The sequence below is a fragment of the Pollicipes pollicipes genome, unplaced genomic scaffold, assembly GCF_011947565.3.
Source record: "Pollicipes pollicipes isolate AB1234 unplaced genomic scaffold, Ppol_2.1 Scaffold_7236;HRSCAF=8622_pilon_pilon_pilon, whole genome shotgun sequence".
Lineage (NCBI taxonomy): Eukaryota > Metazoa > Arthropoda > Thecostraca > Pollicipedomorpha > Pollicipedidae > Pollicipes > Pollicipes pollicipes.
The window spans coordinates 63,591-91,559 of record NW_023597036.1 but is presented as its reverse complement, the minus strand read 5'-3'; the positions used below and the strand labels follow the sequence as shown (position 1 = coordinate 91,559).

General features: G+C 59.9%; 1 protein-coding gene across 1 annotated transcript; it reads left to right on the top strand.

The window, feature by feature from the left end:
* Positions 1 to 52: 52 nt before the first annotated feature.
* LOC119110819 (mRNA-decapping enzyme 1B) lies at positions 53 to 27,845 on the top strand. The gene is made up of 11 exons (XM_037234689.1): positions 53 to 188; positions 4,853 to 4,989; positions 5,530 to 5,570; positions 9,943 to 10,070; positions 23,886 to 24,046; positions 24,223 to 24,420; positions 25,364 to 25,493; positions 26,136 to 26,254; positions 26,306 to 26,356; positions 26,763 to 26,990; positions 27,321 to 27,845. The coding sequence occupies exons 2-11, from the start codon at positions 4,858 to 4,860 to the stop codon at positions 27,393 to 27,395; spliced, it is 1,263 nt and encodes a 420-aa protein (XP_037090584.1). The 5' UTR covers positions 53 to 188; positions 4,853 to 4,857; the 3' UTR covers positions 27,396 to 27,845.
* Positions 27,846 to 27,969: the final 124 nt, after the last annotated feature.

The following is a 27,969-nucleotide window of genomic DNA, read 5'->3' as shown; positions in this document are numbered from 1 at the left end:
GTGAGGTTTTGAGGTGACGCGAAATTGGGGCCCCCGGTGAGTGTTCGAGCGGGGCGCTGGGTGCCAGTTCGGGTTTTGGGATAGGTGCAAACTTCGTGTGCCTGGTATCTTAAAGGAGGAAAAACGGTTTAAATCACTGGTTGGCCTTTCAAGGCCGATTGCCAGAGCTCTTTCAGTGTTGTAAAGAGGTAAGCCATTTCTTTCTCGCTGCCATTCGCTGTTTTCCGATTGCTGACTTCAAATCAAATTGTGCAGATTATGTGTGCCCTGCGGCATGCGTCATAGTTCAACAGTGTGACACCCATTCATGTTTCAAGCTGTCAGTAGCGTAAAGATGAGACAAGATATGGTCCAGGATTTGGTCTTATTGAATGCCTTTCATTTTGAAGGCTGCACAGCACACATCGGATAACCAATTGTAGAGGCCTGATGACTGCAGTTGTCTCATCAGTAGCCAGAGGCTAGACAGCTAAAATAAAATTTGTACTTGAAATGTCCAGAAAAGCAGCAACATTATGGTGACAATTTCACTGCCTGTTCACTGTAGATGAGTGCTCAGTGAAGTATAACACAGTTTTCATCAATTTGAACACAGACAATTTTTCTTAGAAATATGATGCTACAAAGGTAATTTGAGCCATTTGTGAGTGTTTTATTGCTCAAATATCATATTATGTAGCCATTCTCATTCCAAGAACATTTCTTGAACAAATTGTGTAAATTCAGTGCAATTTGGCTTAGCTTGAGTTTGGAGGATGTAAGTGGAATGTTCAGCACACTGACAAAATGTGGTCTTCTAGGGCATTGGAGATATGTTTTTGCAGATTCACTCAGATGCCATTCTCAGCAGGGACCAGTGTGAGCTCTGCTGCAGGGAGGGAGTTGGGGAAGTCTCCAACAATCTGCAAAATTCAGTATCTCATCCAAGCATAATTGAGAAAAGTGCATCAAAGTTTATATAATCATTAAAATGGTTCTCAAATTCAGGTGACCTCAGAAACAATAGTTGAATTTTTATGTAGTTTTTTAAATTCAAACTAGTCATGAATGCCTGGTAACTCACCTCTCTGCTTCTTCCTAAGCATTTGTGTCCTGAATTTAGGTGTGCAAATCCTTGCAATGCTATTTTAACATGATGAAGTGCAGTTAGGTAGTACCAGCCTGCCAGTTGGCCAGTTTTATTGCCAAGGCTTTGTTGAATGATAATTGTGCAAAGAGAAAACTTGTTTTTTCTTGCAGAACATGCAGGCTTCATACTTATTCTTGTGAACAGAGTACATAGATTCCATCTATGAACCTCACACAGAAGCAAGGTCATTGGATAAACAATGCATTTATGAGTAATTTCTAGTAAATTTGTGTACCTGCAGCTACCAAATGGTGGTGAATTCTGTTGTTAACCTGGCATTGCACAATTATATATCTGTAGTCAGGGGTCACACAACAGACACTATTTAGTGTGAGCTCTGACACCAGATATCCATGGATTTAGATGTTTTTGGCTCTTTTTTAAATTTCATTTTGTTGTATGATTTGTGTCAGATGGATGTGGTGTGGCACGTGTTTTTGTGCACTAAGCTGCTTGCTCAAGGTTTTTTTAGTTTTCTGTTGGTGCCCTTTTGTCACCTTTGAATGACACTATGTCACACACTCATGCCAAAAAAGATGTGCATCCATGAAGCACTTGTATACTGCAATGCCACATTTTCCTGGCAGAACATCCTTGCTACAGCAAAGGCAGTTAAAATAGAGGAGGTCTTCAAGGGTATGCCTAGTACCTCACTTCTTCAGCAATACACATAGCTTGTCATTGGGCTTGCTCCAACAGCTTATCTAGATTGCTGAGTGGACAGCAGTTCTGCAAAATGGCCGTACTGTGTTCCTGAATAACAGTAGTAGCTTGCAAAGGTTGATGTTGGCTCACAACTGCCCGCATCTGGCCGGCCTTAAAAACCACCTGCCCCCATCTTTGTGCGGAACTTGAGCCTGAGGTCGACAAAAGTTCCAATGTCCTTTTTGTTGGGCCAGTCTGTGATTTTGTGTCATGCGTGAAGTACACACCTGGCACTATGCTGCAAGCTATTGTTCCCATAAACTGGCTCAGTATTGTGAGAGTGGCATCAGGATTAGGAAGCCACTGCTGCTACCAAAGCATGGAAGTCTGAAATGATTGGTTTGGAGAGGGAAGTCGGTGATGGCAGCTGAGTCTGAGAGGGAACTCTGTGATGGTAGCTAGGTCAGAGAGGGCAGTCTGTGGTGCCAGCTGGTTTGGAGAGGGAAGTCTGGGATGGCAGCTGTGATGTGATGGCTTCAGAGAGAGAAGTCTGTGATGGTAACTGGGTCAGAGTGGGAAGTCTGTGGTAGCAGCTGGGTTTGAGGAGCGGCCACTAAAAGGTGGATGACAGTCCGCAATCAATTAGTTCTCATTGAGCTGAAGTTGGTTTCATGCCTTTGAACATAGTTAGACTTGGAATTGTGTTCACTGTGATAGCTCATCACAGATGAGTACTTGAAACAAAATCAAATGTGTGAATATAAATTTGAGGATTGCAGGAGGTTCAGGAGTCTCCTTCCATACATTGCAGGAGATCAGCACCCTGGACCTGAGTCAGAGTCTATGGGTCCAGTGCAGTCTGAGTCTATGTTCAGCTCCTGTTAACTGGTCAGAAATGTGTTTGGCTGTGATCAAATGGTTTTGTTTCTGAGCCACGAAGCGTGTGGATTATTTTAAGTGTCTTTTTAACGCGCGCCCGGATGGCCGGCTGGCAACCCTTCGCTCAGGTGGGGGTCAATTTGACGGCCCCCCTGAGATCTCTGGAACTAATAGAGCTAGAGACACCAAATTTACAGGGTGTGTTGACCTGTACGTAAACTCACTTACGTCAAGGTTTCAGATTTCTAGGTCATGACCTTCGGGTCAAATGAGGTCAAACAAGGTTAAATTCCAGGTTGGTCTCCAAAGTGCCCCCAGAACCTAAATAATCATTTCTAAGCAAAAAGTCACGTGCTCATCAAGGTCAGTGACCTTGTTTAACGTTTTGAAGATCATGGTGACCAAAATCATACAAGCTGCTCTAAGTTTTGCATTTAAATAAGATACAAAAATTATGATAGGTGGTGCTAGCAGTTTTGCTATTAAAAGGAAAATGTTGACCTGGGTCATTTTAGTTCAATGACCTATTCTTACCTCTAAGAAGTCCATGGAAGATGTGTAATGCGGTTCCTGCCGTCAATACATTCGAAATGAGCACCAGTCGGGTAAGAATAGGTCATTGACCTAAAGTGCAGCAAGCCCGAAAGTAAACCTCGTAATCTCCCGAGAGATCCATACTTCATCATCATATCAGGATTATTTGTCGATGTTCATCATTACAGCAATAAATCATCCCGAGAGATCTATAATTCCTCTTCCAAACCCCATACAGCGAGCCCGAGAGTAATAAAACAGGTTGGTTTTGACCGTGGTCTGACCTGCATACCTGACCTTTGGTCAATGTGATTTGCTCATTCAACCGTTGTCTTGCCTAAGAAAGCATCTCAGAATGTATGGTTTCGTCTAACACTCCGTTGTTGCAACTGGTTGAACGGTTCCCTAGAAATTGCCTTTACTGAAACCATGGCCTGACTTTGACCTGTCATAGTTCAGCGACCTTACAAGTTGCATTTAAATTTTTGATGCCAAACGATCTGCTATTCAATTGTCTACGGCTACGCAAAATTTGGCGCGGCTACGCCGCGCTGTTCGGAAACCGTTCTTGAAAACCTTCGAAGGGGTCGATTTGGCCCCCACCCGAGCGCGTGTTAACTAAACCCAGTTTTGATAACTCAATCTGTGTCAAGTAGATTTGGCTTGATTTTTCACAAAGTTCCAGCATCAGGTACACATATGAACTGTCCTGGGCGACGAAAAGTGCTCAACAGACGTGCATTTGGATTACAAGGCTGGAAGAATATAAAGTATTCCTTCTGTTACACATGCCTGCTACAGTTGGTAGGAAGAGTATTGATTTGGTATCCATATTTCTTGTTCATTCAATTGATCCATAATGCCTGCCGAGAAGATTGACACAACTCTGGATTACACCAATTGTGGAAGGAATGGATTTCAGTTGAGTCTCCAAAAGTTGACCCATTCCAGCACCAATTTGAGCTCCCTGCAGAGACAAACAGATGTCTGATCAGAACGGTACATGACTCTTCAGTTTGGGTCTGCCATTGAGCTGCTGGAGCTGCTCATGTGACAGGGACCCCCGATCACCATCCTGGACTCCCCCTCCCTTTCTAGGCATGATAGTAGCTTTCTGGGTTAATAGAACACTTTTGTAAGGTCATGGGACACTGGGAACTTGTTACCCAATATAGAACTTTTTTAGTTGTCACAAAATCACAAAAAATTGGTGATTTTCTTTCGGCAACCACCAAATTCCTGTTAAAGCTAATTAACCATAGCATAGGGTTGGCCCTGGAGCATTTGTGACCTCGTCGCCACTACTGACATATGGCTGCTGTCTGCATCGACATTGCTGGCAGGTGACTACTGTTTCTATATCGCTGAACGGGGAGCGCGCCGTCTCGCCGCTTTCATCGATCGCTGTTTAGTGCCTGCTGCTCCTGGCTTTCACAGACCACTGCCGTCTCTGTGGCGCAAGGAGTTGGGTATGGTGCACTGTCTCTGCACAGTGTGCATGCTCGAAAGCGTCCTGCCGGTGCTGTGCCTCCATGGATCGTGTCTGCCGTGTCCGCGCCATTGAGGCTTATCGCACGCTGTCGCGGCGCGCCTATGGACGGCGGCATGACGTCACAGTGTCTCCGCCCCGCCGCCCCTGAGCGTCGCGCGCCCCGTGTGCCGCAGACGCCATGGCCGACCGCGTGGGCTCGCAGCAGATGAACCTGACGGCCGTGCGCCGCCACGACCCGTACGTGGCCGACATTGTGGACAGCGCCACCCAGGTGGCCGTCTACGAGTACAACTCGCCGGCCAGCGAGTGGGTAGGTGGCGCCCCCGCGCGTGGATGCGACCTGTGGTGCTACTCTGGGGAGGCGAGGTGGCGCTCCGTCGGGCTAGGGACGGAACTCGTGTTTGAGCTATATGGTGTTGGTTTCTTCATGTTTGCCTTGTGTACTCAAGATGGCGACCAGTGGATGCCTTACAGCATCTTAATTTCGGGAGTTGTGTTGCTCACCTGTGTCGGAAGTCTGCATATGCCGAGGCTACAAGTAGCTGTCCTATCGAACAACCTCTGTGTATGTGCGTACGTGCAGAGTCGTGGCATCGCCTCGCTATTTGTTTTTCCCAGCACCTGACGTCGTGATAGCCTGTTTTAACGGCGCGTGTTTGCGGCGCTTGGTCTCAACAGGTCAGCGTGGAAACCGTTTTAAAAGTTGGTACAGTCATTGTTGTACTGTCATGGGGTGCGGTATTTGCAGAGTGGCGTTGCCCGCAGAGCCCCAGTATATTAAACGTGAGGGAAAACCGTGATGTCGTGGTCTGTGTCCAGTCAAGCCGTCTGACAGAGTTTCCTGTTGCAGCAAAAAACAGACATGCAGGGAGCGCTCTTCGTCTACAAAAGGTAAGAGGACTGACGCTCATATCGGTCCAGTGCAGCGCAACGGGGTGCGTGCTGTGCCAGATATTGTAGTTTGGTAATTTCGCCCAGTTAGCGTCCTTTCCCTTAAGAAGGGTCTGCCTTCCCAGTGCCAGCCACTCAGGGATATAAGGACTGGGATCGTTATGCCGTCTTCGCCGAGCACATCTCTCGTAAACGTCCTTACGAGCACCATGTGACGACTTCGCCGAATTACACCTTCCTCGACGCCCTGTGGGTACCGTTCCTCTTCTATGAGAGCCACCCGGACTGTTTATGCCAGCTTTTCCTAGCAAAGAGCGTGCCGACCAGGTGAACCCCGGGACAAGCTGCTTGGGGGGCGAGACGGGGCGCTGCCGGAGCTGCGTCCTGGGAGGCCCCCCCCCCCCCCCCCCAGCCGTCAGTGCCGAGCGGGCTCTGACCCTGCTTCAGCTCCCATCTCCCGAAAAGGGAGCAGCGCGCGGCAGGCGCCGGTCGTCTGCCTTATATGTGCGACTGGCGTCCGGTCGCGGGCGAGCCATGTCGCGCGTCATCCAGGGCGGCCCGACAGCGGTGCCGGCCCGCTGTGCGTGGCGCGGGCCGCCCGGGTGGCCAGGGTGGGCGCGCGCCGACCGCGTCCGGCCGCCCACCTCCAGGGCACAGTGTCGGCCGGCGCTGCTCTCCTGGTGCCGAGCGGGTCCCTCCTGCCTCGCGTGTCTCTGTGTGATGCGCTTTGGGGAAGTGACGCTTCGTTCGGTACTGATCATGGTGCCGGAATGCTGGAATGTTGACGACGAGAGGGCCGGTTGAAACATTGTTGGGCTGGCAGGAAGGGCTGAATCTGTTCAGTTTCCATAACAGAAACTTTGTTGTTTTCGTTTCGGCTAGAATAGCCTGCAGGAATAGCAGCCAGACTGCCCCGCTGCCTTGTCTTCCCAATGTGAAGCCTCCTGCAAGCCTGGGAACCGCCCGCTGACGTTAAGGGCCTTGTGATGTTTAGGCCTCGTTGGCTTACTTTGGTCTATCTCTGAACATATTGCACCAGACTTGATGAACATGTTATCGAAGCTGAGACACCGTTGACCGGTGGTCGCGCATGCGCATGGAACCTTCCATTTGGGCCCTGGTACGGGGCAGCACCATCACGCAACACCGCTTGACAGCACCAGAGCTTCGGCGTGGCCGGACCACCATTGGCAATGCCGATGATCATGAGGGTCCGGTCAGTGGCCCGATGCGTCCATGCATTCGTGGACAACACGCGTGGTCGGCAAACAAGCTGCCTTCTGCGAAACCTGGCTTGGCCGTGAAGGCGGCGACACTGGAAACGGCATGCACTGGGCTAAACGTCCGCGGTGATGTGGTGTGACATGCTTTATAACAGCAGCTGAAGTCGGCCACATGTCTTCATCGGCGTGTGTATAAAGTCAGGATGAGTCGTGTGGGTATCCCCCCAGGCTTTTCTGCTGACCGCCTCATTTTCTGTTTCAAAAGCAAGAACAAGTTCGAAAGATTAGAGAAGCGACTGCAGGTTTGCTGTTGTCATTTCCCAGAAAGTTATGGAGATCATTGGGAGCATGGTATTTCGATAGAACGAAACGCATGTCACGGTTTCGCGTACGTGTGCTGATTGGTAGTATTCTCACCAACGCAAGTGGTCACGACGCAAAAGCGATTTGTCCTCGATGTTGGCGTATCCTTGAACGCCAGCTGTGGCCAACAGATGGCGCAGTTTGAGGTCGGTGCTGGTTTCCTGGGCGGCCACGCCGCTCGACCGCACTCGGCCTCTGCAGGAGGAGGGTCGTCCGGTCCGGAGAGCATCGAGCCGGCTGTGCCTCATCCCGACTGCATTTGTCGTTTGTCGGGGCCGAATCATCCCTCACTGTGCCTGGAGCAACCCCCGCGCAGCCGCCGCCTGGCCAGGTCGCGTTCGCTTGCGGTTGGCTCGTGTGCTGGACTCATCGGCGGGTTTGGTAGCGTGCCGTTGGCGTTGCGCACGTAGGCATCGTCCTTTTGCCGCCGGGAGCTCACGGCTGGTGCCGCCTGAGCACGGCTGACTCAAGACGAGAGCGGGCGGGCCAACAGCTGACCAACACCCGGGCCGACACCCGGGCTGACACAGAGGTCAGTCCCAGACCGAAACAGCAGCTGACGCACGGTGCTGACGCCGGACGATGACAGCCGCGCCCCGTCAGCCGCAACTCGCGGCCGCGGCTGACGGGCATGGCTCGCTCGGGGTCGACCCTCGGGCGGCGTCTGGCCATGAGAGGGTGGCGCTCGGCCGTCCGGCGCCGGCTCTGATCGCGCCGGGGCGCCTATAAACGTTTGAAAGGAGGCCGGCCGTTGTCAAAACAGCCGCCGTCGCCGCTGAACTGTAGCTGGCGGCTGAGTCAGCGGCGCGCGGCACCGGGGGGAGCCGCTGCTCCTCAGGACCGGGATGTCTGACCCCCCCCCCTTCCCGCGGCCCGTCATAGACGGCCCGACCCGCCGATGAGCGGCCACCCCGGCCGCGCGGTCCGCCGCTCCGCCGCTGCTCTGACCCTCGCCCCCGCAGCCCGACCGGCCGGCGAATGACTATCCCAGCCGTGCGGTCGGCTGCTTCGCCGCTGGTCTGACGCCCCCCCCCCCCCCTCCCGTGTCCCGCCACAGGTGGCCGGACCCGCCGGTGAGCAGCCACCCGGCCGCGCGGTCGGCCCTCCGCCGCTGGTCTGACCGGTGATGTGAGGGAGGGAAGTGTGCGGGGCTCCGGCCGTCCCCGGCTCGTCAGCCGTCTGCTCTGTGTCCGCGGACACCAGCTGGCCAGCTGGGCGCGGTCTGAACAGCCAGCGCGTGCTGTCAGTTCTGTTGGCCGGTGCGCCTGATGAACTTCGCACCCGGCTGTCATGGACCGTCTCCGTGCCAGGGATGGAAGCGGCCTGGGTGGTGCGGACTGTATTAGTCAGGGTGAGGCTTTGAGAGCTCGCCACATGAAGACCAGTCTGTCGTGCTCTGAGGTGACTTGCGGTTGTTGCAGCGAAAGGGAGCGCCCCATTTTGCACTTGAGCATCGTCCCGTCCTCTGCAACCTGCGTTATTCGCGATGAATAGTGGACGGACTGGTTATTGTTCATTTTTCTTGTTTTGCACGGAAAGCACGGTGTCATTTTCATGCGATGAGTTTTAACACAAGACTCATCCTACCTTTCTCTAATCATTGTTTTTGGCATGGGTTCGCTGCTCGGTAAGTGACGCAAGAATCTCCGCTTCTCGTGCCGGTGATCTGTGTTGTATCTTCATCCACACCCTGAATGGCACATTAAGGGCCCAAGGCTTAGCGCGGGCGGGCGTGTTTTGCTGAGGAGCGCGTCCAGACGGCGCGTCTGGCGCGTTGCCACGCGCTCGTGTGGTCCCCCGGGCGCCATCTGTTTGCTGTATCGCCGGCGGCCCCCTGGCGACCCCCGCCGCACGGGCCCTGCCGAACAATGCCCGCTGGTGCTGGCGGGCGGTGGGCGTGCACGTTACGCCGCCGCTTACCTGGGAGCGACGGAGGAGGCGGCGGGTCTGTGGGGCGCGGTTGCCGGGGGCTGGTGCGGTGTCACTGGTGGACGCGGCGCCACGGGACACTTGGGCTCTGGGTCAGCAGCGGTGGCCGGGGCGGTGCCGTCGCTCGGCCCTCTCGCGCACCTGTGTCGGCCGGGACACACCGTCGCGCCGGCGGCCTCCTCACGCAGCGCGCGGCGCCCGACTGGCGGCGGCGGCGGCGGCGTCCTCCGGCTGCCGCCCCTCCCCGCCGGCCGGCCGGCCGACGGAGAGCGGACCTCGCGCCGCACGCACCCGGACCCGGGCCCAGCGCTGACACCTCGCCGTGAGGCTGCTCTAGTTTGGTGGCCGGTCACGGACGTCTCCTCAGCCATGGCGGGTGTGGCGCGTGGCTTCGGCACCGACACCTCGCCATGAGGCTGCTCTGGTCTGTTGACCGGTCACGGACGTCTCCTCAGCCATGGCGGGTGTGGCGCGTGGCTCGGGCGCCCGCGGCTGCGGCCAAGTCACAGCTCGTCATTGTCAGACATATTCAGTGTGCATAGCAGACCTCCGCTTTCGGCCGGCTGCGCTGTGTCCCGCTGCCCGTGCCCTGCCGTGTGGTGGGAGATGTGTGGGGCTTACACAGTTGGGAGCCGTTCAGGTCGCAGTCGCCGGTCCGGCTCTGCGGACCAGCTGGAGAGCTCGCTCATTCTCGACGAAGGCCTCGCGCGGACGTGCGGTGGAGCTGACTGGCCGGTGCCCCCCCCCCCCCCCTGGCGGCCGTGGGCGACCGGCAGACGTATCAAATCCTGCCAACATCAATCCCTATTGGCGCTCTGATTGGTGTAGTCGCGTCATCACGAGCGTTCGTATTGCAGGTCGGGTCCGCCCTACCACAGCTTCATGGTGCTCAACCGTTTGAACACGAAGAACCTGCTGCAGCCGCTCACCAAGGAGCTGGAGTTCCAGCTGCAGGCGCCCTTCCTCCTCTACAGAACGTCGCAAGGTGGGTGCGCATGTGGACGCCTCGACTGCCGCTGCTGCAGACTGTGTGCGCCACAGCGTACATCGATTACCGACTCGCTGCTGAAAGAGGACAGCACTCTGTCTTACGCAATAGGCGGTGCCGGGTTCAGAACAGCAATTCCGAGAACAGATATGCGTGACAGCAGCGGCTGCCGACACTCCTGCCGGTCCCGGGAACGGCTGTACTGAGCCCCCCATCCTACCCCACCCCACGCCCACCTGTTCGTCACGCGGCGGCCGATGGTGCCGGGCCTGCCGCCGCCAACGGCCGGCGCCGAGTGATCGCCCGGGCCGCCGGCACCTGGCCGAGCGAGGGCTGTTTATTTACGCCCGCCAGATGGACGTCGTCGCGGGCTCGACGCAGCCTGCCGACGCCGGCCGCTCCTGTGCAGGTGTAGCGCCCGTGTCGGCGCGCCTCTCCCGCGGCGAGTGTGTGTTGTGATAGAGCGCCGCCGTACTCGCTGTGCGGTGAGGCCGGCGCGCCCCGTTCGGAGGCCCCCTGGTCTGCGCGGACTGGCGTGGGGAGGGGGGGGGGGGGCCGCTCTGGACACGCTGCCCCGTCTCTGCCTCTCTGGCAAGCAGCGCCCGACACAACGTGACCAAGTGGTGCAAGCGACTGGTTCACGGTCGATAAGTTCGAAATGGATTCCCGCAGCAGGAGACCTCCACTCCGGCCGCGGAATCTGTCGGCGCTGGCGACACTGAATACCTCAATGCAAAACAGCCAGTTACATGCATGCGTCGATGACCGGTCTAAAAGTCCACTGTTTTGTTTTGACGTTGGTCGTCCTAGGACTGCCCGGCCGCGATGCCTGCCGCTGCCTGTCACGCCCCCGATGTCACGTGGCCGGCCATGTCCGGGTCCTCGGCCGTAACCTGTGGCGTGTCGCTGGCCGCCCGTGACCGACAAGGTGCCAGGCACGGTCGGTGACATGTGGCACACCGCTGACTGCCCGTGTCCGTCCCGCTTCGGGGCCTCTGCAGTGACCTGCATCACACCTCCTGATTGTACATGGCCGGCCCTCTCCTGGTCCTCTGAGTGACCGTAGTGACCCGTATCACACCCTGATCAGCAGTGACCGTCTTTCACCCGCCCCCCTGTGGTGACCGGGAACCCCCCCCCCCCCCACGGACCCCCACGAAAGGTGCGCCACCACAGAGGCGACTGTTCGCCGCCAGCCAGCCTATGCAGGGGGGTTTGGGGCTGCGGCGGTGCCGCTCTCCGACTCCGCTATAATCGCCGCAGCGGTGAGCCGCCATCGCCCCCCCCCCCCCCCCCTGCCGCCCCGCTGCCGCGCCAGACGCAGGCGGCGGCGCGGCGCGGCGCGGCGCGTCTCTCCGACGGACGTCTGATAGCGTGTCGCCGTGTTGGCCGGCGAGCGGTGATGCCAATTCGTTAGGCGGCTGGCGTCTCATTACCGCCGGCCGCCAGGCGGCGCGGCCCCGCAGGCGGCGGCGCTCGCGCCACAGCCGGCTCGCTCTGAGGTTGCAGCGTGCTCCGCGGCCGGTGACGGCGTGACGCAATCGTGATTTGTTGGTGTAATTGCTTGGCGTTTTCAGATCTCTGGACTTGTCAAGCGGCATCGCTGGTAATTGCCGTAAATGCCGGGTAATCTTGGCGTCTTCATCGGTATCGCGTAGGAAAATGGGTCGGTTGCGAATCCGTCAGATTAAGTGGGTCGTTGACGTATGTGTTATTTGCAGAGATAGCGTTTCAGCTGGCTGAAGCTATTTTTTGGCACTGTCTGTATTTAAGGGCTTTTAGCCGGTTTTAACGACTTCGCGGAAATTGGCAAAAGCTCAGAAGACTGATGTCAATTTATGTTTTGGACGGTGACCAATAATTTGTAAAAAAAACATGGTTTCTGTTTTGGTGGCAAGCCAACAAGAGCAAGACGCTCATGCCGAGATCCAAGACTGCTGTTCGTCACTTGTAGAATTATGCTTTGATATCCTCAAAAACAAGATGTTAGATGTAAAATCCTTTTCGCAGAATGGAAAATATGGGCCCAACATCGTAAAAGTAATGTCATGTCCACGTTTTATGGGGTATTCTATCTTGAAATGACCCGTAAAAAATGCTTTGGGGCGCGGCTGCTTGTGTCACATAGCTTAAATACGGCATTAGATAATTGATCATGGTACGTTGAAGAGAGTTGCTGTTTGAGCACGCGTTTGCCACTCAGCATGAGACCGACAGCCGCACTAGAATTATCGAGTGCCCATCCGCAAATAACGTGCGCTGCAATGAAACGCCGCGACAGTGGAAGCACGATTAGGCGCACTTCCCCCTCCCCCCCCCCCCGTAGAGCGGATACTGAGGTCAGAACTTAACTCCGTAGCGCACGTGCTTAAGTGAGCTGTTGAACAGGTGATATTTCGTGAGCAGAGAACCTCGCCTGGAGTGGGCAGCGACGCGCCCGCCACCGCAACCGCCGCCGCGCCCGCCACCGCGCCCGCCGCCGAGCCCGCCGCCGCGCCCGCCACCGCGCCGCTGCGCTCCTCCGCCACCGGGGGTGTCCGGGGCCGGCCTGTCGCACCGGCCACCGCGCCGCCGCTCTCCTCCGCCGGGCACGCGCGCCGGCCGCGCTCCGCGCCCGGCCCGGTCTAAATCGGCGGCACTAAACAATTTCACGGGGCGCGTTTGCCGTTGTTTGCGGCGCGCGCTGGCGGCGGCCGCTGGCAGTGCTGTTGGCTCAGCGGTCCGTCGCGCCGCCGTGGCCGGCCGTGTTGGCGGGGACCGGCGCCGGCCGCAGAGGGGCTGCGTGTTCTGAAGACGCCCCCCACCATCCGGGCTGCAGAGGGGCTGCGTGTGGTGAAGACGCCCCTCCCCCTCTTGCTGAACTCTGATGGCTCTTGGTGGTGTTTGTTTCATGTCTGTCGGAGGTGCAGCGGATGATTGGCACTGGAGTTTTATATGGGTGTTTGGTTGCGTAATCGAGTGGCACAACACAGCATGCGACACAGCGTATGCGTGTTAGGAATCACTTTACACACGCAAAATGGCTATGTAAATTACTCTAAATCGGTAATCGCTCAGCAGGCTTGTCTCGCACTGTGCCACTTAGTGCCGTCGCTGTGGCCTGTGATTGTTGTCTGGCTCAGCCCGTATCAGCCAGTCGCCGCCAGTATCGCTTGAGTCGGCGCCGCGGCCCGTCAGCGCGCACCCTGTCCTATGAGCTGGTGCCTCGTTCCATCAATCGGCGTCAGGTCCTGTCAACCAGTGCAGTGTTCCGTCAGGCATCACCGTATCCCGTCAGGCATCACCGTGTCCCGTCAGTCATTACCGTGTCCGTCAGCCATTACCGTGTCCCGTCAGGCATCACCGTGTCCCGTCAGTCATTACCGTGTCCCGTCAGGCATCACCGTGTTCCGTCAGTCATTGCCGCGTCCCGTCAGGCATCACCGTGTTCCGTCAGTTATTACCTTTTCCCGTCAGTCGTCACCGTGTCCCGTCAGGCATCACGGTGTCACCGTGCCCCGTCATTACCGTATCCCGTCAGTCATTACCGTGTCCCGTCAGGCATCGCCGTGTCCCGTCAGTCATTACCGTGTCCCGTCAGGCATCACCGTATCCCGTCAGTCATTACCGTGTCCCGTCAGTCATTACCGTGTCCCGTCAGTCATTACCGTGACCCGTCAGGCATCGCTGTATCCCGTCAGTCATTACCGTGTCCCGTCAGTCATTACCGTGTCCCGTCAGGCATTACCGTGTCCCGTCAGGCATCGCCGTATCCCGTCAGTCATTACCGTGTCCGTCAGTCATTACCGTGTCCCGTCAGTCATTACCGTTCCCGTCAGGCATACGTGTCCCGTCAGGCATCGCCGTATCCCGTCAGTCATTACCGTGTCCCGTCAGTCATTACCGTGTCCCCCAGGCATCACCGTCGTATCCCGTCAGTCATTACCGTGTCCCGTCAGTCTTGTCCGTCAGTCATTACCGTGTCCCGTCAGGCATTACCGTGACCCGTCAGGCATCGTATCCCGTCAGTCATTACCGTGTCCCGTCAGTCATTACCGTGTCCTGTCAGCATTACCGTGTCCGTCAGGCATCGCCGTATCCCGTCAGTCATTACCGTGTCCCGTCAGGCATTACCGTGACCCGTCAGCATCACCGTGTCCCGTCAGTCATTACCGTGTCCGTCAGCCATTACCGTGTCCCGTCAGGCATCACCGTGTCCCGTCAGTCATTACCGTGTCCCGTCAGGCATCACCGTGTTCCGTCAGTCATTGCCGCGTCCCGTCAGGCATCACCGTGTTCCGTCAGTATTACTTGTCCCGTCGGTCGTCACCGTCCCGTCATTACCGTATCCGTCAGTCATTACCGTGTCCCGTCAGGCATCGCCGTGTCCCGAGTCATACCGTGTCCCGTCAGGCATCACCGTATCCGTCAGTCATTACCGTGTCCTGTCAGGCATTACTGTGTCCCGTCAGGCATCGCCGTATCCCGTCAGTCATTACCGTGTCCCGTCAGGCATAACCGTATCCCGTCAGTCATTACCGTGTCCCGTCAGTCATTACCGTGCCCGTCAGTCATTACCGTGACCCGTCAGGCATCGCTGTATCCCGTCAGTCATTACCGTGTCCCGTCAGTCATAACCGTGTCCCGTCAGTCATCTCCGTGTTCCGTCAGACAGTACGGTGTCCCGTCAGTACGTACCTTGTCCCACCAGTTCGTATCATGCCGCCAGTCAGAACTGTGTGGCATCTTTCATTAGTATGGATCCATCTGTGAGGTTTCCTGTCAGTGCGGTGTCCCGTCAGTACGCACCGTGTCCCATCAGTTCGTACCATCTCGCCGATCAGAGCTGTGCGGCACCTTTCAGTATTGGGTCCATCTGCTCGGCGTGCCGTCAGTCAGTACCGTGTCGTCAGTCAGAGTTGTGTGACATCTTTCAGTGTTGCGTCCATCTTTTCGCCGTGCCGTCAACATGGTGTCGACTGACGCCCTGCGACGGCTACATCCATACCTCGTCCCGGGTCCAAACCGTGTCCCATTAGTCGGATCAAGCGGTCCGGCAAGTGCCCATCGCTGCGCCCCATCAGTTCGGACAGTGTCCGATCAGTCATTGCCGCGTCCCGCCAGTCGGTGCCGTGTCCCGCAGTCAGTACATGCTCTGTCAGCCACTATCGTTCATTGTCCGCCCCTGCCGTGTCCCATGGCATGTCCCGAGTCGGAGGCGGGCTGTCTCTCGTCGGTCGGTCCCTGTGGCACCAGTCGACGGGTCGTGCCGTCCGTCGGTGCGGTGTCGGCCCAGCGGCGGCCGCGTCTCGGTCGGTGTCGCGCGGCGGCGTGGTCTGTCGGCCGGCGTCGGCGAGTGATTTGTTCGGCTCGACGCGCCGCCCCGCCGATGATAAAACAATTCGCTGGCGCCGCTCCAGCCGGCCTGTCACTCGCAGTGGCCGGCCGGCCGCGCCGCCCGCTATTTCAGGACGACAGCTCGCTAACGCACAGTACAGGCGGCCGGCTCGCCTCGCCTCGGCCGCCGCCACCGGCCCCGAGCCGGCCGCCGACTCGCGGCGCGGGCGGCCTGGCGGCCGCGGTGGACGCAGCATCGCGCCCGCCGCCACGATGCTGCGTCGCTGCGTCGTGCCGCGACGCGTGGGGTCCTGCGGTGGTGTTATGAGCGAGGAGATGGCTGGATCGTGGGAGAGTCCGAGGGAAATGGGCTAGCGCAGGGAATCGGGAAAGGCAAACGTTGCCTATCCCAGTGCTTTGATATACTGTGTACAGCAGCTGGCTGCTGGTGACGTGCTGTGACTGGGTTATGTTTCGCGTAAAGTTGCGACACACCTGGTGCTGTGCGCCTCCCTTCCCTTCCCCCACTTCTTGAGACGATCTACCTGACGCCATAAACAGCATTAACAACGGTTGCGTGACGCCGGTGAGCCGCTCTCGCCGGGTGTCCATCGGGAGGCGACGATCCGGGTTTACTGACGCTCTGTGGTCGCCCCGCGCCTCGTCTGTCTGCGGTCAGCGGAGCGGTAGCTGTGACAAGCGGTGTGTCCGCTGCTCCCGTGCCGGTTTTCGCTGGCGGGGCTCAGGCCGGATCGCCGCTAGACAAACAGCCGTCGGGCGACGGTGATCCTAGCCGGCCGTCGCGCTCGCCCCGCTCTCACGATCGGCTTCAGCTGCGGACGATCGGAGTCCGTAGCGATGTCGTCAGTCATCGCTACGGTCTCCTTATGTAGTGCGTATCAGTCGAAGGTGATCGCAAGACCGTGCCCTCATATCGCATCCAAACGCCGTCTCGCGACGCTCGCACGGGCCGCGCGGAACCCTCTGAACACGTGCGGGCTGGTGCGGGGCGTTACCCCGCCGGGTTCTGCTGACGCGGCCGCGGACGGCGCGGAGGATGCCGGCGGAATGGCCGGCCGTCCGAGCGGGTCTCGAGGCGCAGCCGCGGAACCGCCGCCAGGGTCACCTGGTTGTCTGATGTGGGCCGCGGCGGTCCGGCGCGGTTCGACAGACGCGCCGCCGCAGGGCTGGACGCAGGTCAGCTGGGGCCGGCGACGCGTCAGCGTCAGCAGCAGCGTCAGCAGCGTGACGAGTGGCCTGTCCTGATCGCGGCCTAATGTAGGGCAGGGCTCACGATAAAAACGCGCCTTGTTTGGCTGTAGCGCAGCCGTAAAGCATACGTGTTTACGCTACTTCGGCGTTTGTTTCTGTACGTTTTATGTCGGTGTATATTCATGTCCATGGCTTCAGCGCGGGTCCCTGGCGTGTCGCTGGGCCGTAGGCGCTGCTCTGAAGCAGCGGCGGCGGCTGGCGCAGCGGGGCCGGCAACGCCGACGGGCGGCAGCCGTCGGTCGTCGAGCGGCTCGGCCGGAGCTGCGCGCCCGGGCACTGGAACGCTCGCCGGCCGACCGGCACCCGCCCCCGCTGACGAGACGGCCGCCGACGATACGCTAACGACGTCTAATGGCGGCGCGCCGCGAGGCATTTGTTCCGCGCCATCCCTCCCGCGGCGCTGATGACCGGCGCCATCCAGCGCCGGAAGCGGCCTGCCGTGACCGTCGGCCGTTGGATGCAGATCAGGGGCGGAGGTGGCCGGCACGCGCAGCTTCTGCGCGGCATGGCCGGGTCTGGCCAGCGTGCTTTGGCCGCGTTACACGGCCGTTCCAGCGAGGCGGCAGGAAGGCCACTATCCTAGCGAGAGTAAGGGACGTCGCAGCCAGCCTCAGACGCACGCATAGGGGCGTCTTCTGCGAATATTCGCGGTGACCCGTAACACCGTTTCCAAGATACGTGCGGCACCGCGTTGATGTCGGTAGCCGTACTCGCTGCTATCGGGTGGTCGGACCGGGCAGAGTCATGTCAGGTCAGGCTGACCCCGGTCAGGTGGCCTGGCCGCATGTATCCGCCGCGGTCTCGTCTGGGTCCTGCGATCCCTATTCGGTTCGGATCGCACGGCATGTAGGGTGGCCTTACTCAAGGGTGGTGTCGCTCACAAACGACGGACGACGTCTGCTGGCAGGTGGGATCATGGTTCTCTGGCGGGTCGACCCAGCTAGCTCGTGACCAGTGTTGGCACTGTGGCGTATCAGTCCGGACCGTTTGTTTACATGTCTGTTCTAATTATTTTGGTTTGTTTCTCCTGTCGTGCACTCGGAAGTCTTCTGTTCGACAGACAGACAGAGAGAGGTCGTGAACCGTTGCGACGACGGGGTCGTGAACTGCTGTTGCACACCAGCGGTCGGCTTTGGTGACGGATGGCTGGCTGAAGGCTCTCCGTGTGACTCGTTCCGGCCTCTGAGCCGCCCGCCGAGCTCGCCTGCCGTGCGACGTCTGCCGCTTCAGCCACGGCCTGCTCCGCAGTGGCGTCCCGCACGGACCGGCCCAGCGGCGCCGCCTTCCCTCACCGCGAGCGCACCTGGCCAAGTCGGCGACTTGAGCCGGCCAGCGAGCCGAGCCGGCCAGCGAGCCGAGCCGGTCAGCGAGCCGGGCGGACCAGCGAGCCGCGACGGTCGCTGCTGTGCCGTGAGATCGTCCTGGCCCGGGCTGGCCGCCCGCCACCGGCGGCCTCGGCCGGGCCTGACCGTCCGACGCTGCCAGCCGCACCGCACCGGCTGCAGGAGGTGCGCCGCTTTGTCACCGTGCCACCGGCGCCGGTCGGCCGAGCGACGAGGCCCGGGCACGGCTGCCGCCGAGCTCCGCGCCCACCTGGCCACTTCACTCGGAGCTGGACCGGATGCCGCGCGTGCCAGGCCTCGTTGCCGTACGTTGCCGGGAGGCGGCCGTGCCAGGACCGCCGCGCACGGGTGGTCGCCGCCGCAGGCCGCGACGACCGGCCGTGCCCGCTGCCCGGTGGCTGTTGCTGGGAGGGGGCGGGGTGGGGAGGGGGCTGCTGGCCGTGCGCTGGGTGTCGTGAAAGCCGCCTTGCACGTCGCTGGCGACCGGGGACCTCTGTCCGTTCGGCGTCGCGGCGATGCCCTCGCCGCGGCTTGCTCTGACGGCTGCGGCTCTGTGTCGTCCGTGCGTCCTCTCTGTGCTCCGTGCTGGCCCCGCGCAGGGGGTGCTCCCCCTCGCCGCGCCAAGTCAGGCGCAGCCTTGGCGCCCAGCTGAGGACGTGTGTCTGCTGCTGACCGCGCCCAGCTCCGAGCTGCCCCACAGCCGACTGCTGTGCGGTCGGCCGCAGCCGGCCCCAATGCCGGCTGCTGCGCGGTCAGCCGCGGCCGGCCCCGATACAGGCTGCTGTGCGGTAGGGCCGCAAGCCGACACCCAATGCCGGCTGCTGTGCGGTCGGCCGCGGCCGGCCCCGATACTGGCTGCTGTGCGGTCGGCCGCGGCCGGCCTCGATACTGGCTGCTGTGCGGTCGGCCGCGGCAGGTCTCGATGCTGGCTGCTGTGCGGTCGGCCGCGGCCGGCCTCGATGCTGACTGCTGTGCGGTCGGCCGCGGCCGGCCTCAATGCTGACTGCTGTGTGGTCGGCCGCGGCCGGCCTCGATGCTGGCTGCTGTGCGGTCGGCCGCGGCCGGCCCCAATGCCGGCTGGTTCCGTGTCAGGGCACAGCTGACCCTGGCTCTGTATGCTGCCGGCCATTACACCATCCGCTTATGACGATCCGCTTCTACGAAGCCAGCCCCGGTCCCCCGGCTTTCGTGGACTCCTGCACGTCGTTATCCAGTCAGTCTGGATGATGGGACCGCTGTCGTGGTCGTGACACTCATGGACGCCCGGACCGGCCGGCCGACCGACTCCGACCAGACCGTGCTGCGGTACGCCCGGCCCTGGTGGCCGCCGTCCGTGCGACAGCGGGCCGGCGTCCGTCTGACAGGCGCGCCGCCGCCGCCGCCGCCGCCGCCGCCGCCGCCGCCGCCGCCGCAGCGCGAGCGATCGGTGCCGATCGGGCCGACGCGCGGCGGTGATGGATGGCCGCGCCCCGCCCTGCCGGACACAACAGGTCGGCCGGGCGGCGACGGATCCGCGCGCCCTGCCGTCCCGCGGGAGGCCGCTGGCGGCCGGCCGACGGGCGGCCGCTCGCCAGCGCAGGCGACACGCTGACCGTTCGGGCTCGCAAGGCGGGGTGTCGCCGCGGGTCAGGCGCACCGCGAACGACTCCCTCGGCGTTTTGGCACGTGCTTTGTGGGTGGATACTGAATGTGCGGCGCGGCTGGTCGCCGTCTGAGCAATTTGCATGATTGACGCGGATCAGCTGCCCTTTTCGTATTCCGCTGGGGACATATGAGCCCGGGTGGCTTCAGGATGGGTTTGAGCCTACATATTTCACGAGGCAATCAAGTGGGTACATGAAAGAGCAATAAGGTATGAAAGCGATGAATGAAAAGACAACGATGGTCCGTCATGAGATAGTCCATCACCGCCGCAGAGTCTACCCCTGCCGGTCTGTCCGGCCGGAGTGTGCGTTGCGACGGCGGGCTGGGTGAGGGGCACGGCCTGAGGTGTGACGGCGGGCTAGGTGAGGGGCACGGCCTGAGGTGTGACGGCGGGCTGGGTGAGGGGCGCGACCTGAGGTGTGACGGCGGGCGGGGTGAGGGGCGCGACCTGAGGTGTGACGGCGGGCTGGGTGAGGGGCGGACCTGAGGTGTGACGGCGGGCTGGGTGAGGGGCACGGCCTGAGGTGTGACGGCGGGCTGGGTGAGGGGGCGACCTGAGGTGTGACGGGGGGCTGGGTGAGGGGCACGCCTGAGGTGTGACGGCGGGCTGGGTGAGGGGCGACCTGAGGTGTGACGGCGGGCTGGGTGAGGGGCGCGACCTGAGGTGTGACGGCGGGCTGGGTGAGGGGCGCGACCTGAGGTGTGACGGCGGGCTGGGTGAGGGGCGCGACCTGAGGTGTGACGGCGGGCTGGGTGAGGGGCGCGACCTGAGGTGTGACGGCGGGCTGGGTGAGGGGCGCGACCTGAGGGTGTGACGGCGGGCTGGGTGAGGGGCGGCGACCTGAGGTGTGACGGCGGGCTGGTGGAGGGGCGCGACCTGAGGTGTGACGGCGGACTGGGTGAGGGGCGCGACCCTGAGGTGTGACGGCGGCTGGGTGAGGGGCGCGACCTGAGGTGTGACGGCGGCTGGGTGAGGGGCGCGACCGGAGGTGTGACGGCGGGGCTGGGTGAGGGGCGCGACCTGAGGTGTGACGGCGGGCTGGGTGAGGGGCGCGACCTGAGGTGTGACGGCGGGCTGGGTGAGGGGCGCGACCTGAGGTGTGACGGCGGGCTGGGTGAGGGGCGCGACCTGAGGTGTGACGGCGGGCTGGGTGAGGGGCGCGACCTGAGGTGTGACGGCGGGACTGGGTGAGGGGCGCGACCTGAGGTGTGACGGCGGACTGGGTGAGGGGGCGTCGACCGGGCTGGGTGAGGGCGCGACCTGAGGTGTGACGGTGGGCTGGGTGAGGGGCGCGACCTGAGGTGTGACGGCGGGCTGGGTGAGGGGCGCGACCTGATGCGTCGCCGCCGGGGCCCGCCGGCCGTGTTGAGTACATTCCCACGATCTCGGTCAGACGCCCACACAGGAGACGTTTTGGAGATACTGTCGTCGCCCAAATAAATGAAAAATGTAATTAAAAAGCGTCCAAGGCCCCGACTGCCGCGGCGATCGCTGTGTCGACGTCGTAAATCAAAGCCGTCGTGATCTCCATCTCTCTTTTTTTTGTAGAACGGGCTTAGTTTTGCATGACGTAACGAGGTGACGATGATCGACAAGCTTTATGACGATGAGCTTAACATGTGATGAGCGTCTGGTGCGACTTTTGCGAAGGGCAGTGCGAAGGAACTGCCGTTGTTTCTCTGCAACCTTTGCTATTTGGAATGGTTGGTGGAGACAGCAGTTTGACTGCTTGGTTGGAGACCGGATGGCTAACGATTTTTTATAGATAAACCCCACTGAAAGCATGAACTTCAGTTATAGTGTCTTAATAGTCCGTCGTGTCCTTGGTCCCTCAACTTTTGTCTGCGGTCACAGGTACGTAACAGTCGGTGAAAAATCGATACGTAGTTTGAAATCATTCACAGGAAATGAGTCATCATGGACAAATGAATCGTGGTCAGAAATCATGGACAGGAAAGACCTGGTCACTTAACTTCACTCCACTTTCTTACTTACTTAAGGGCCTACGGCCTTACGTTCCGAAATGTTTTAACATTCTCACATTTTGCAATAAACCATGCTGGTACGATCATCTTTCTAAGCATGCCTAAACGATTATTTCTTGATCCGGATTTCTTGATCACTCCACTTTCTTACTTACTTAAGGGGCCTACTGCCTTACGTTCCGAAATGTTTTAACATTCTCACATTTTGCAATAAACCATGCTGGTACGATCATCTTTCTAAGCATGCCTAAACAATTATTTCTTGATCCAGATTTCTTGATCACTCCACTTTCTTACTTACTTAAGGGCCTACGGCCTTACGTTCCGAAATGTTTTAACATTCTCACATTTTGCAATAAACCATGCTGGTACGATCATCTTTCTAAGCATGCCTAAACAATTATTTCTTGATCCGGAAGTGTATATCTTCACTGGGGATACGGATCAGAAAGAGCATGGCCCACCCGCTTATCATGGACATTATGATTAGTCGTATGGTGATGTCTGGTGAGAATACAAAGGACTAAAGGGGAGAGGAGAAGGGACCAGGCATTAGAGGAGATGGTTTGCCAATGTTTTCAACTGTTCGTATGCGTATATTTTGTGTGTCTTCTATGCTGTACAAATGTCCCTCGAACTAAACCGTGAGCGAACTTTTCATTGAGACGAACCAGGTAACACCCACTGGAGCCCTAGCTGCGGCCCTAGTGGCTCGTGGCGCCCCAGCTGCGGCCAGATGGGCCTGATCCCACCCCGGGTATTGATGGGGTGCCGTGTGGGCGCGCGCCGGCCGGGTGCCGGCCGCTCCTGTGTGGTGTACCTCCGTTGGACGGCGCCTCCGGAGCGCGTCATCGCCACTGATCCACCTGTGATCTGGACTGGCATTCCCGCCCGTCCCGGCGTTGAGACCAGGTGCCGCGCTTAGCCGGCTGTTTTGCCTTGCGGATATGACCTTTTGGCGGCGCTTGCACGGACTCCGGGCTCGCCCAGACCAAGAATAAGGTGCGGATCTGGGCGTTCGTGTTGGGCTTATGAGTAATGCCAACTGAACGAGACTTGGAACGTTATTCGGAATACCCCATGACTTGTACAAAAATTACCAGGGCCTGCCGTGTGGGAAAGGAATCCTGTTGTGATTGGCAGTGGCCTTATGGAAAAGTGCCTCATTTTATTGCTTGATTTTTTTCATTACTTGTTTGTCATGGTTAGAGACGTAGTCGAAACTACGCAAGCATTAAGGGCTTTTCGTTTGTTGAGAGCAGTGCTGGGGTTTTCGTTACGCGGTCCACTTGGCCGATGTTATCTTTACGTAGGCTCTGACGGAAGGCTGGCTCCGCCCCAGTATGTAGTGAGGGCGCCCGGATGCTCGCCGGCAGGTAACGCAGCCTGATGCCAGCACTTCACAGGATAGACTCTCGCTAGCTGTAGGTTTGAAGTCGTTTGGCACCGTGAATAACAGTTTTGATTAACACGCATTTCATCATACGTCCGCTTGTCAGCGCATTTCAGGTCGCAGATGATGTGCTCAGGCCGGTTTTATCGCAATTTGTTACCGGAAACCACCAACAGTATACTGCCGCTCCTTGCCCGGAACTAGCACTTGCGTGATCGGCGGGGATGGTGAAGAAGCGTTTTAGAAACACTACCGATGTGGGTTTATATTTTTCAGTATTTTCTCGTTATTACCCGGTCCTATTTTACTTCCTTGCTTTTCACTTCTCTGGTATTCTCTGTTTGTCAGTCAGCTGACACGGTGGGCAGGTGAGCCAGACACGTCGGCGCCTCTGTAGTGGACTGTGGACGCTGGACGGTCCAGGCGCCCTCGTTGACGGTCACGAGCGACGTTTCCGACCCGCATTCGCAATGGCACCGCGCTGCCGGTAACAGTTGAATTCGCTAACGGTAGCCGACCAAAGGAAGGTGACTGGCGTATTCCAAATTTAGGCGGCGCTCCCGCGTATGTGAAGAGGCGCGTTGAAGTGTGGGCTAGTCCCACAGTCACAGTCATTAACGGTCAGGTGTTGCGTGTCTCTGGCTGAAGTCGGGTCACCTCTGACTGAAGTCGGGTGTTGTGTGTCGGGCCATCTCTGGTTGAAGTCGGGTGTTGTGTGTCTGGCCACCTCTGGTCGAAGTCGGGTGTTGTGTGTCTGGCCGTCCCCTGTAGTGAGAGGCGAGACACTCATTGTGAAGCTGAGCTTGGACCGCCGAGTCTGGGCCCCTGCTCGCGCTCACGACGCCTTCTCGTCCGCAGGAGTCATCTACGGGCTCTGGTTCTTCTATGAGAACGAGTGTTGTCGGATGGCGTCCCTGCTAGAGAGCCTGTGTCAGTCGCCGGCTGGCGGCGGCGCCGGCGGTGGCGCCTCCAAGAATGCCCCGATCGACCTCCTCACACTCTTCCGCAGCGCCTCTGGGGTGAGCACGCTTCCCCGGGGCAGGTTGACTAGGCTGTGCGGGCTCATGGACACGTCGCGAGGGCTCGGGTTCCAGTATGTACGGTGTACGGTCGCTGTGAGGTAGGCGGCGTTGTGTGGGGACTTACAGCGAGGTCGCCGTTCCCGTCGAGTGACACGCGGCCGCTCCTCCGCCAGCCGCAGCAGTCACAATCTCAGCCTGCTCAGCAGCAACAGCAACAGCAACAGCAACCACAACAACAACAGCAACAGCAGCAAACGTCGGCGGTGGCCACGGGCACCGGCAGTCGACCAGATACTCCACAGAGAGCCGACGAGAAGCATGGACAAATTACCATAGCGGACCTCTTCGCCAAGGCGTCCAAAACGGGACAGGTGGGTCACCTGAGTGATCGCCTCGGTGTCAGACGATCCATCATCTTCTCATGGCCGCTGATCTCTGGAGAGGCCGAGAACCGTACACTCCGCATGCGTTTGTGTGAGAACTATGCGGCTGCTATTGTGGAGAACTCCGCAACCTTCGAGCATTGCGTCACTATTAGCATGTGTTGTTACGAATGCACTTCACCGCTGTAATGTCCAGCGAACACTAGCCACTCGACGTTGTCGTGAAATGCCAGGCCGTACTGTGCAGCCTGCACTGGCGGCGCAGCCCTCGCCGCCAGCCGCCGGGCCGCTCCTCCACTCTTGCCCGGCATGTCGAGCGTGTGTGCCGGTGTGGGGCCGGGGCAGCCGCGCTCAGGCTGTCTGCCGGTCGGTGGCGCGGCGGAAGGGGGGGGGGATAAAGGCGGCGCGATCAGTGGGCCGGCACGGCGGCCCGCCGCCGCCGGAGCGGCCGCCGGACGCGCCTGTTTCTGCCGGCGGCGGCACGCCTTTGTTGCGTCTCGGCGGCGGCACAACCGGGCGTTCTTCACGCCGCGATCGGCTGCTTCGCTGAACCTGCCCGTTGATTTACGCCGAGCTGTGCCACGTGCTGATGGGCCTCCGCTCCTGGGCGGTTTCGTCTCGTGTTGAGTCACGCGGAAACCCTCTGCTTCGTGAGTGTTTTTTGTTTCGCTGAAGAGTCAACAATCACTCAACGCGCTGACGCCAAGTGTTGCTGCCATCTCGGCTCGCGGATACTCCTCTGATGCCGCGAGTTCGCCGGGCGATGGCCGGGGCTTGTTCCAGCAGGCGCAGGTGAGGTGGCGCGGTCGGCAGCTCGGCCGGGACGGCGGCGCTGGCGGCGGCGGCTGACCCCGGGCCGCGATGGCGGCTGACCCCGGGCCTCGGTCACGGCTGACCCCGGGCCGCGGTGACGGTGACCGTCTGTCGGCAGGTGCTGATTGGCAAACAGACGGTGCGCTCCATCTCGGTGTCGGAGGTGGAGGACGCCATGCCAGACTTGGGCGGTCGGCCCCGGCCCGCCCTCCAGCAGCCACCCACGATCTCCGCCTGCCCGCCGCCAGGTCAGGGGCGCCGGTCTCACACCCCCGGGCAGCGCCAGCTCCGGCCGCAGCGCCCAGTGTCGGCTCAGACTCCGCAGCCTACTCTGGGCGCAGCCAGTACGGACTAGTGCGCTGTTTGTCGAGGCTTCGGTATTGCGGCGCATTTGGTGGCCCTAGGTACAGCAACGTGAATCAGAGATACTATCATCCGTAAGCATCGCGATGCAGCAGATTTCCCAAAGCACAAAAGTAAATTCCATTCGTGTGTGCGCGACGTCCACTCCGCCTGTGTGCCCGTTGCTTCGGAACCGAAGGATGTTTCCGTAACATAAATAGCAACCGGTACTGGACATGCTTCCGTCTGCTCCGCTGGCGTATGTCGTTCCCGGAGAGGACATGGCGCTGCAGAACTATGGCGTCGGCAGGGCTGGCCCAGTCGTGCTGCACAATTGGAGCTGGGCAGCAGCGTCAACTTGTCTGGCGCTATGCGTCACCCTGGGTGTCCATCGCCGGTTGTTGCCGTCCCATGTCGCTGCCGAGGAGGCCGCCGCGACCGAGCGGCGTCGTCTCCCAAAACCGCGCCGTCCGGCCCCGCCTCGGTGGACCGAGCCCGGCGCAGCTCCGGCCGCAGCGAGCGCTGACCGAGCGTGTGCTGGCCGACAGACGCGGCGGCCGTGCCGCCGGTGCGCGAGACCGAAGCCAAGGACGTGAACCGCATCCAGGAGCTGTTCAGAGGCAGCCTGCAGATGGGCGCCGCCGAGGCGGCTCCGGCCCCGGCCCAGGCCTCGGCTCCGGCCCCGGCCCCGGCCCCGGCTGCGGCTGCGGCCCCAGCTGCAGCGCCGACCGCGGCTCCGGGATCTGCTTTAGTCCCTGACCCGACGCCGGTACGTACTGTCGGCGTCGCGACCCGACTGATGACTTCCTCCCAGCCGACCGCCGGGGGCGGGTTTGGCGGCCTGGAGATCTGCGGCGCCGCGGCGGAGCTGCACTGGTCGCCAGCTGCTCTGCCCGCCAGCTGCACTGGTCGCCAGCTGCACTAAGCGTCAGAGCTCAGCGGAATGTCTGTAACGCGCACGCGTCGTAGGAATGTGGTCGCATCGTTGGTTATGCATTTGCTTTACCTCCACGTTGCTCGCGCGGTACGTGCACATGCCTTTGGATGTGACCACGCTGTTCGCCGTTTTTGGCTGTTTAGCTACGGTTTAGGTACGGCCGCATTCGTCGCAGAATGGATGTTTTCGCGTTGAGATGAACGCTGCGATGTGATCGTTTTGGCTTCTGTGCCTGCAGGCGTCCGGGACTATCTCGCTGATGTCGCCGATGATGTTCTCGGCGCTGGTGCCGCCGCCTGCCGTCGAGCTGGGAGGCTCTGGTGCGGCCGGTGACCGCGCGGTGCTGGGCGCCACAGCGCCCTCCCCGCTGCTGGGCGAGCGGGTCCGCAATGGGGACGGCGATCTGACGGAGGTCACGCCGCTCACCAAGCGCCAGCTGACGCAGGCTTTCAACTATCTGCTAAAGGTGTGCCGTCCTGGATACCTGCCGTGGGCTTTGGTGATGTGAGGAAGGGGGGGGGGGGGAGCCAGCGGATGATGATCCGGTGCAGACTGCTTTCTGTCACAATTGATACCGTCACAGCAAACGGTTGATCTACGGTTCATGGTGGTGCCTGTCGCGAAACAAACATGTCGGTGTGCACCTGAGGCCACAGCTGTCTCCACATGGCTCGCTGCCACACTTGGGAGCGTTTTGTTCTCTCCGGTGTCGACGGCCAACGGAACGTTCCCCGCCACACTTGAGCGGGCTGCTGTGTCGTCGGCTGCCTGTGACACGCGTCCGTCCCTCTTCCAGAACGACGACGCGTTCATCGCCAAGCTGCACGACGCGTATGTGAAGTCGCTGACGGAGAGCTTCAGGAAGAGCTGATCTGGCTGTGCCCTGTACCTGACTCGTGTGCGCTGCTGTGTTTGTGTCGCCCGCGGAGCCGCCGCCACGCCACGCGGCCCGGCGGCTCCGCGGCCCCGCCGGCGCCCCGCAAGCTGTAGCCGCCGGACTGCCCGCGGCGGGACCGTTTTAGCGGGCAGTGCGGACGGTTTTACGTGGGCCCCGGCCGCCGCGAGGGTTTTGATAGCGTTTTAGCGGAGGACAGCGGTCGCCGCGGACACGACGGCGGATGCCGCTCCGGAGTAGAGCTATTTAGTTCCGGCTGTGGCTCGCGGTCTCGTGCGTGTAACTGTCGTGCTGTGTCGCGAAGCGCGGAATAAAGAACCCGCGCCTGCTCCGAGCGTGTTACCGATCAGAGCCAGCGAAGCGCGGAATAAAGGACCCGCGCCTGCTCCCAGCGTGTTACCGATCAGAGCCAGCGAAGCGCGGAATAAAGGACCCGCGCCTGCTCCGGGCAGGTTACTAATCAAATCCAGCGAAGTGCTTGGTAAAGGACCCGCGCCTGCTCCGAGCGCGTTACCGATCGAGGCCAGCGAAGCGCGGAATAAAGGACCGG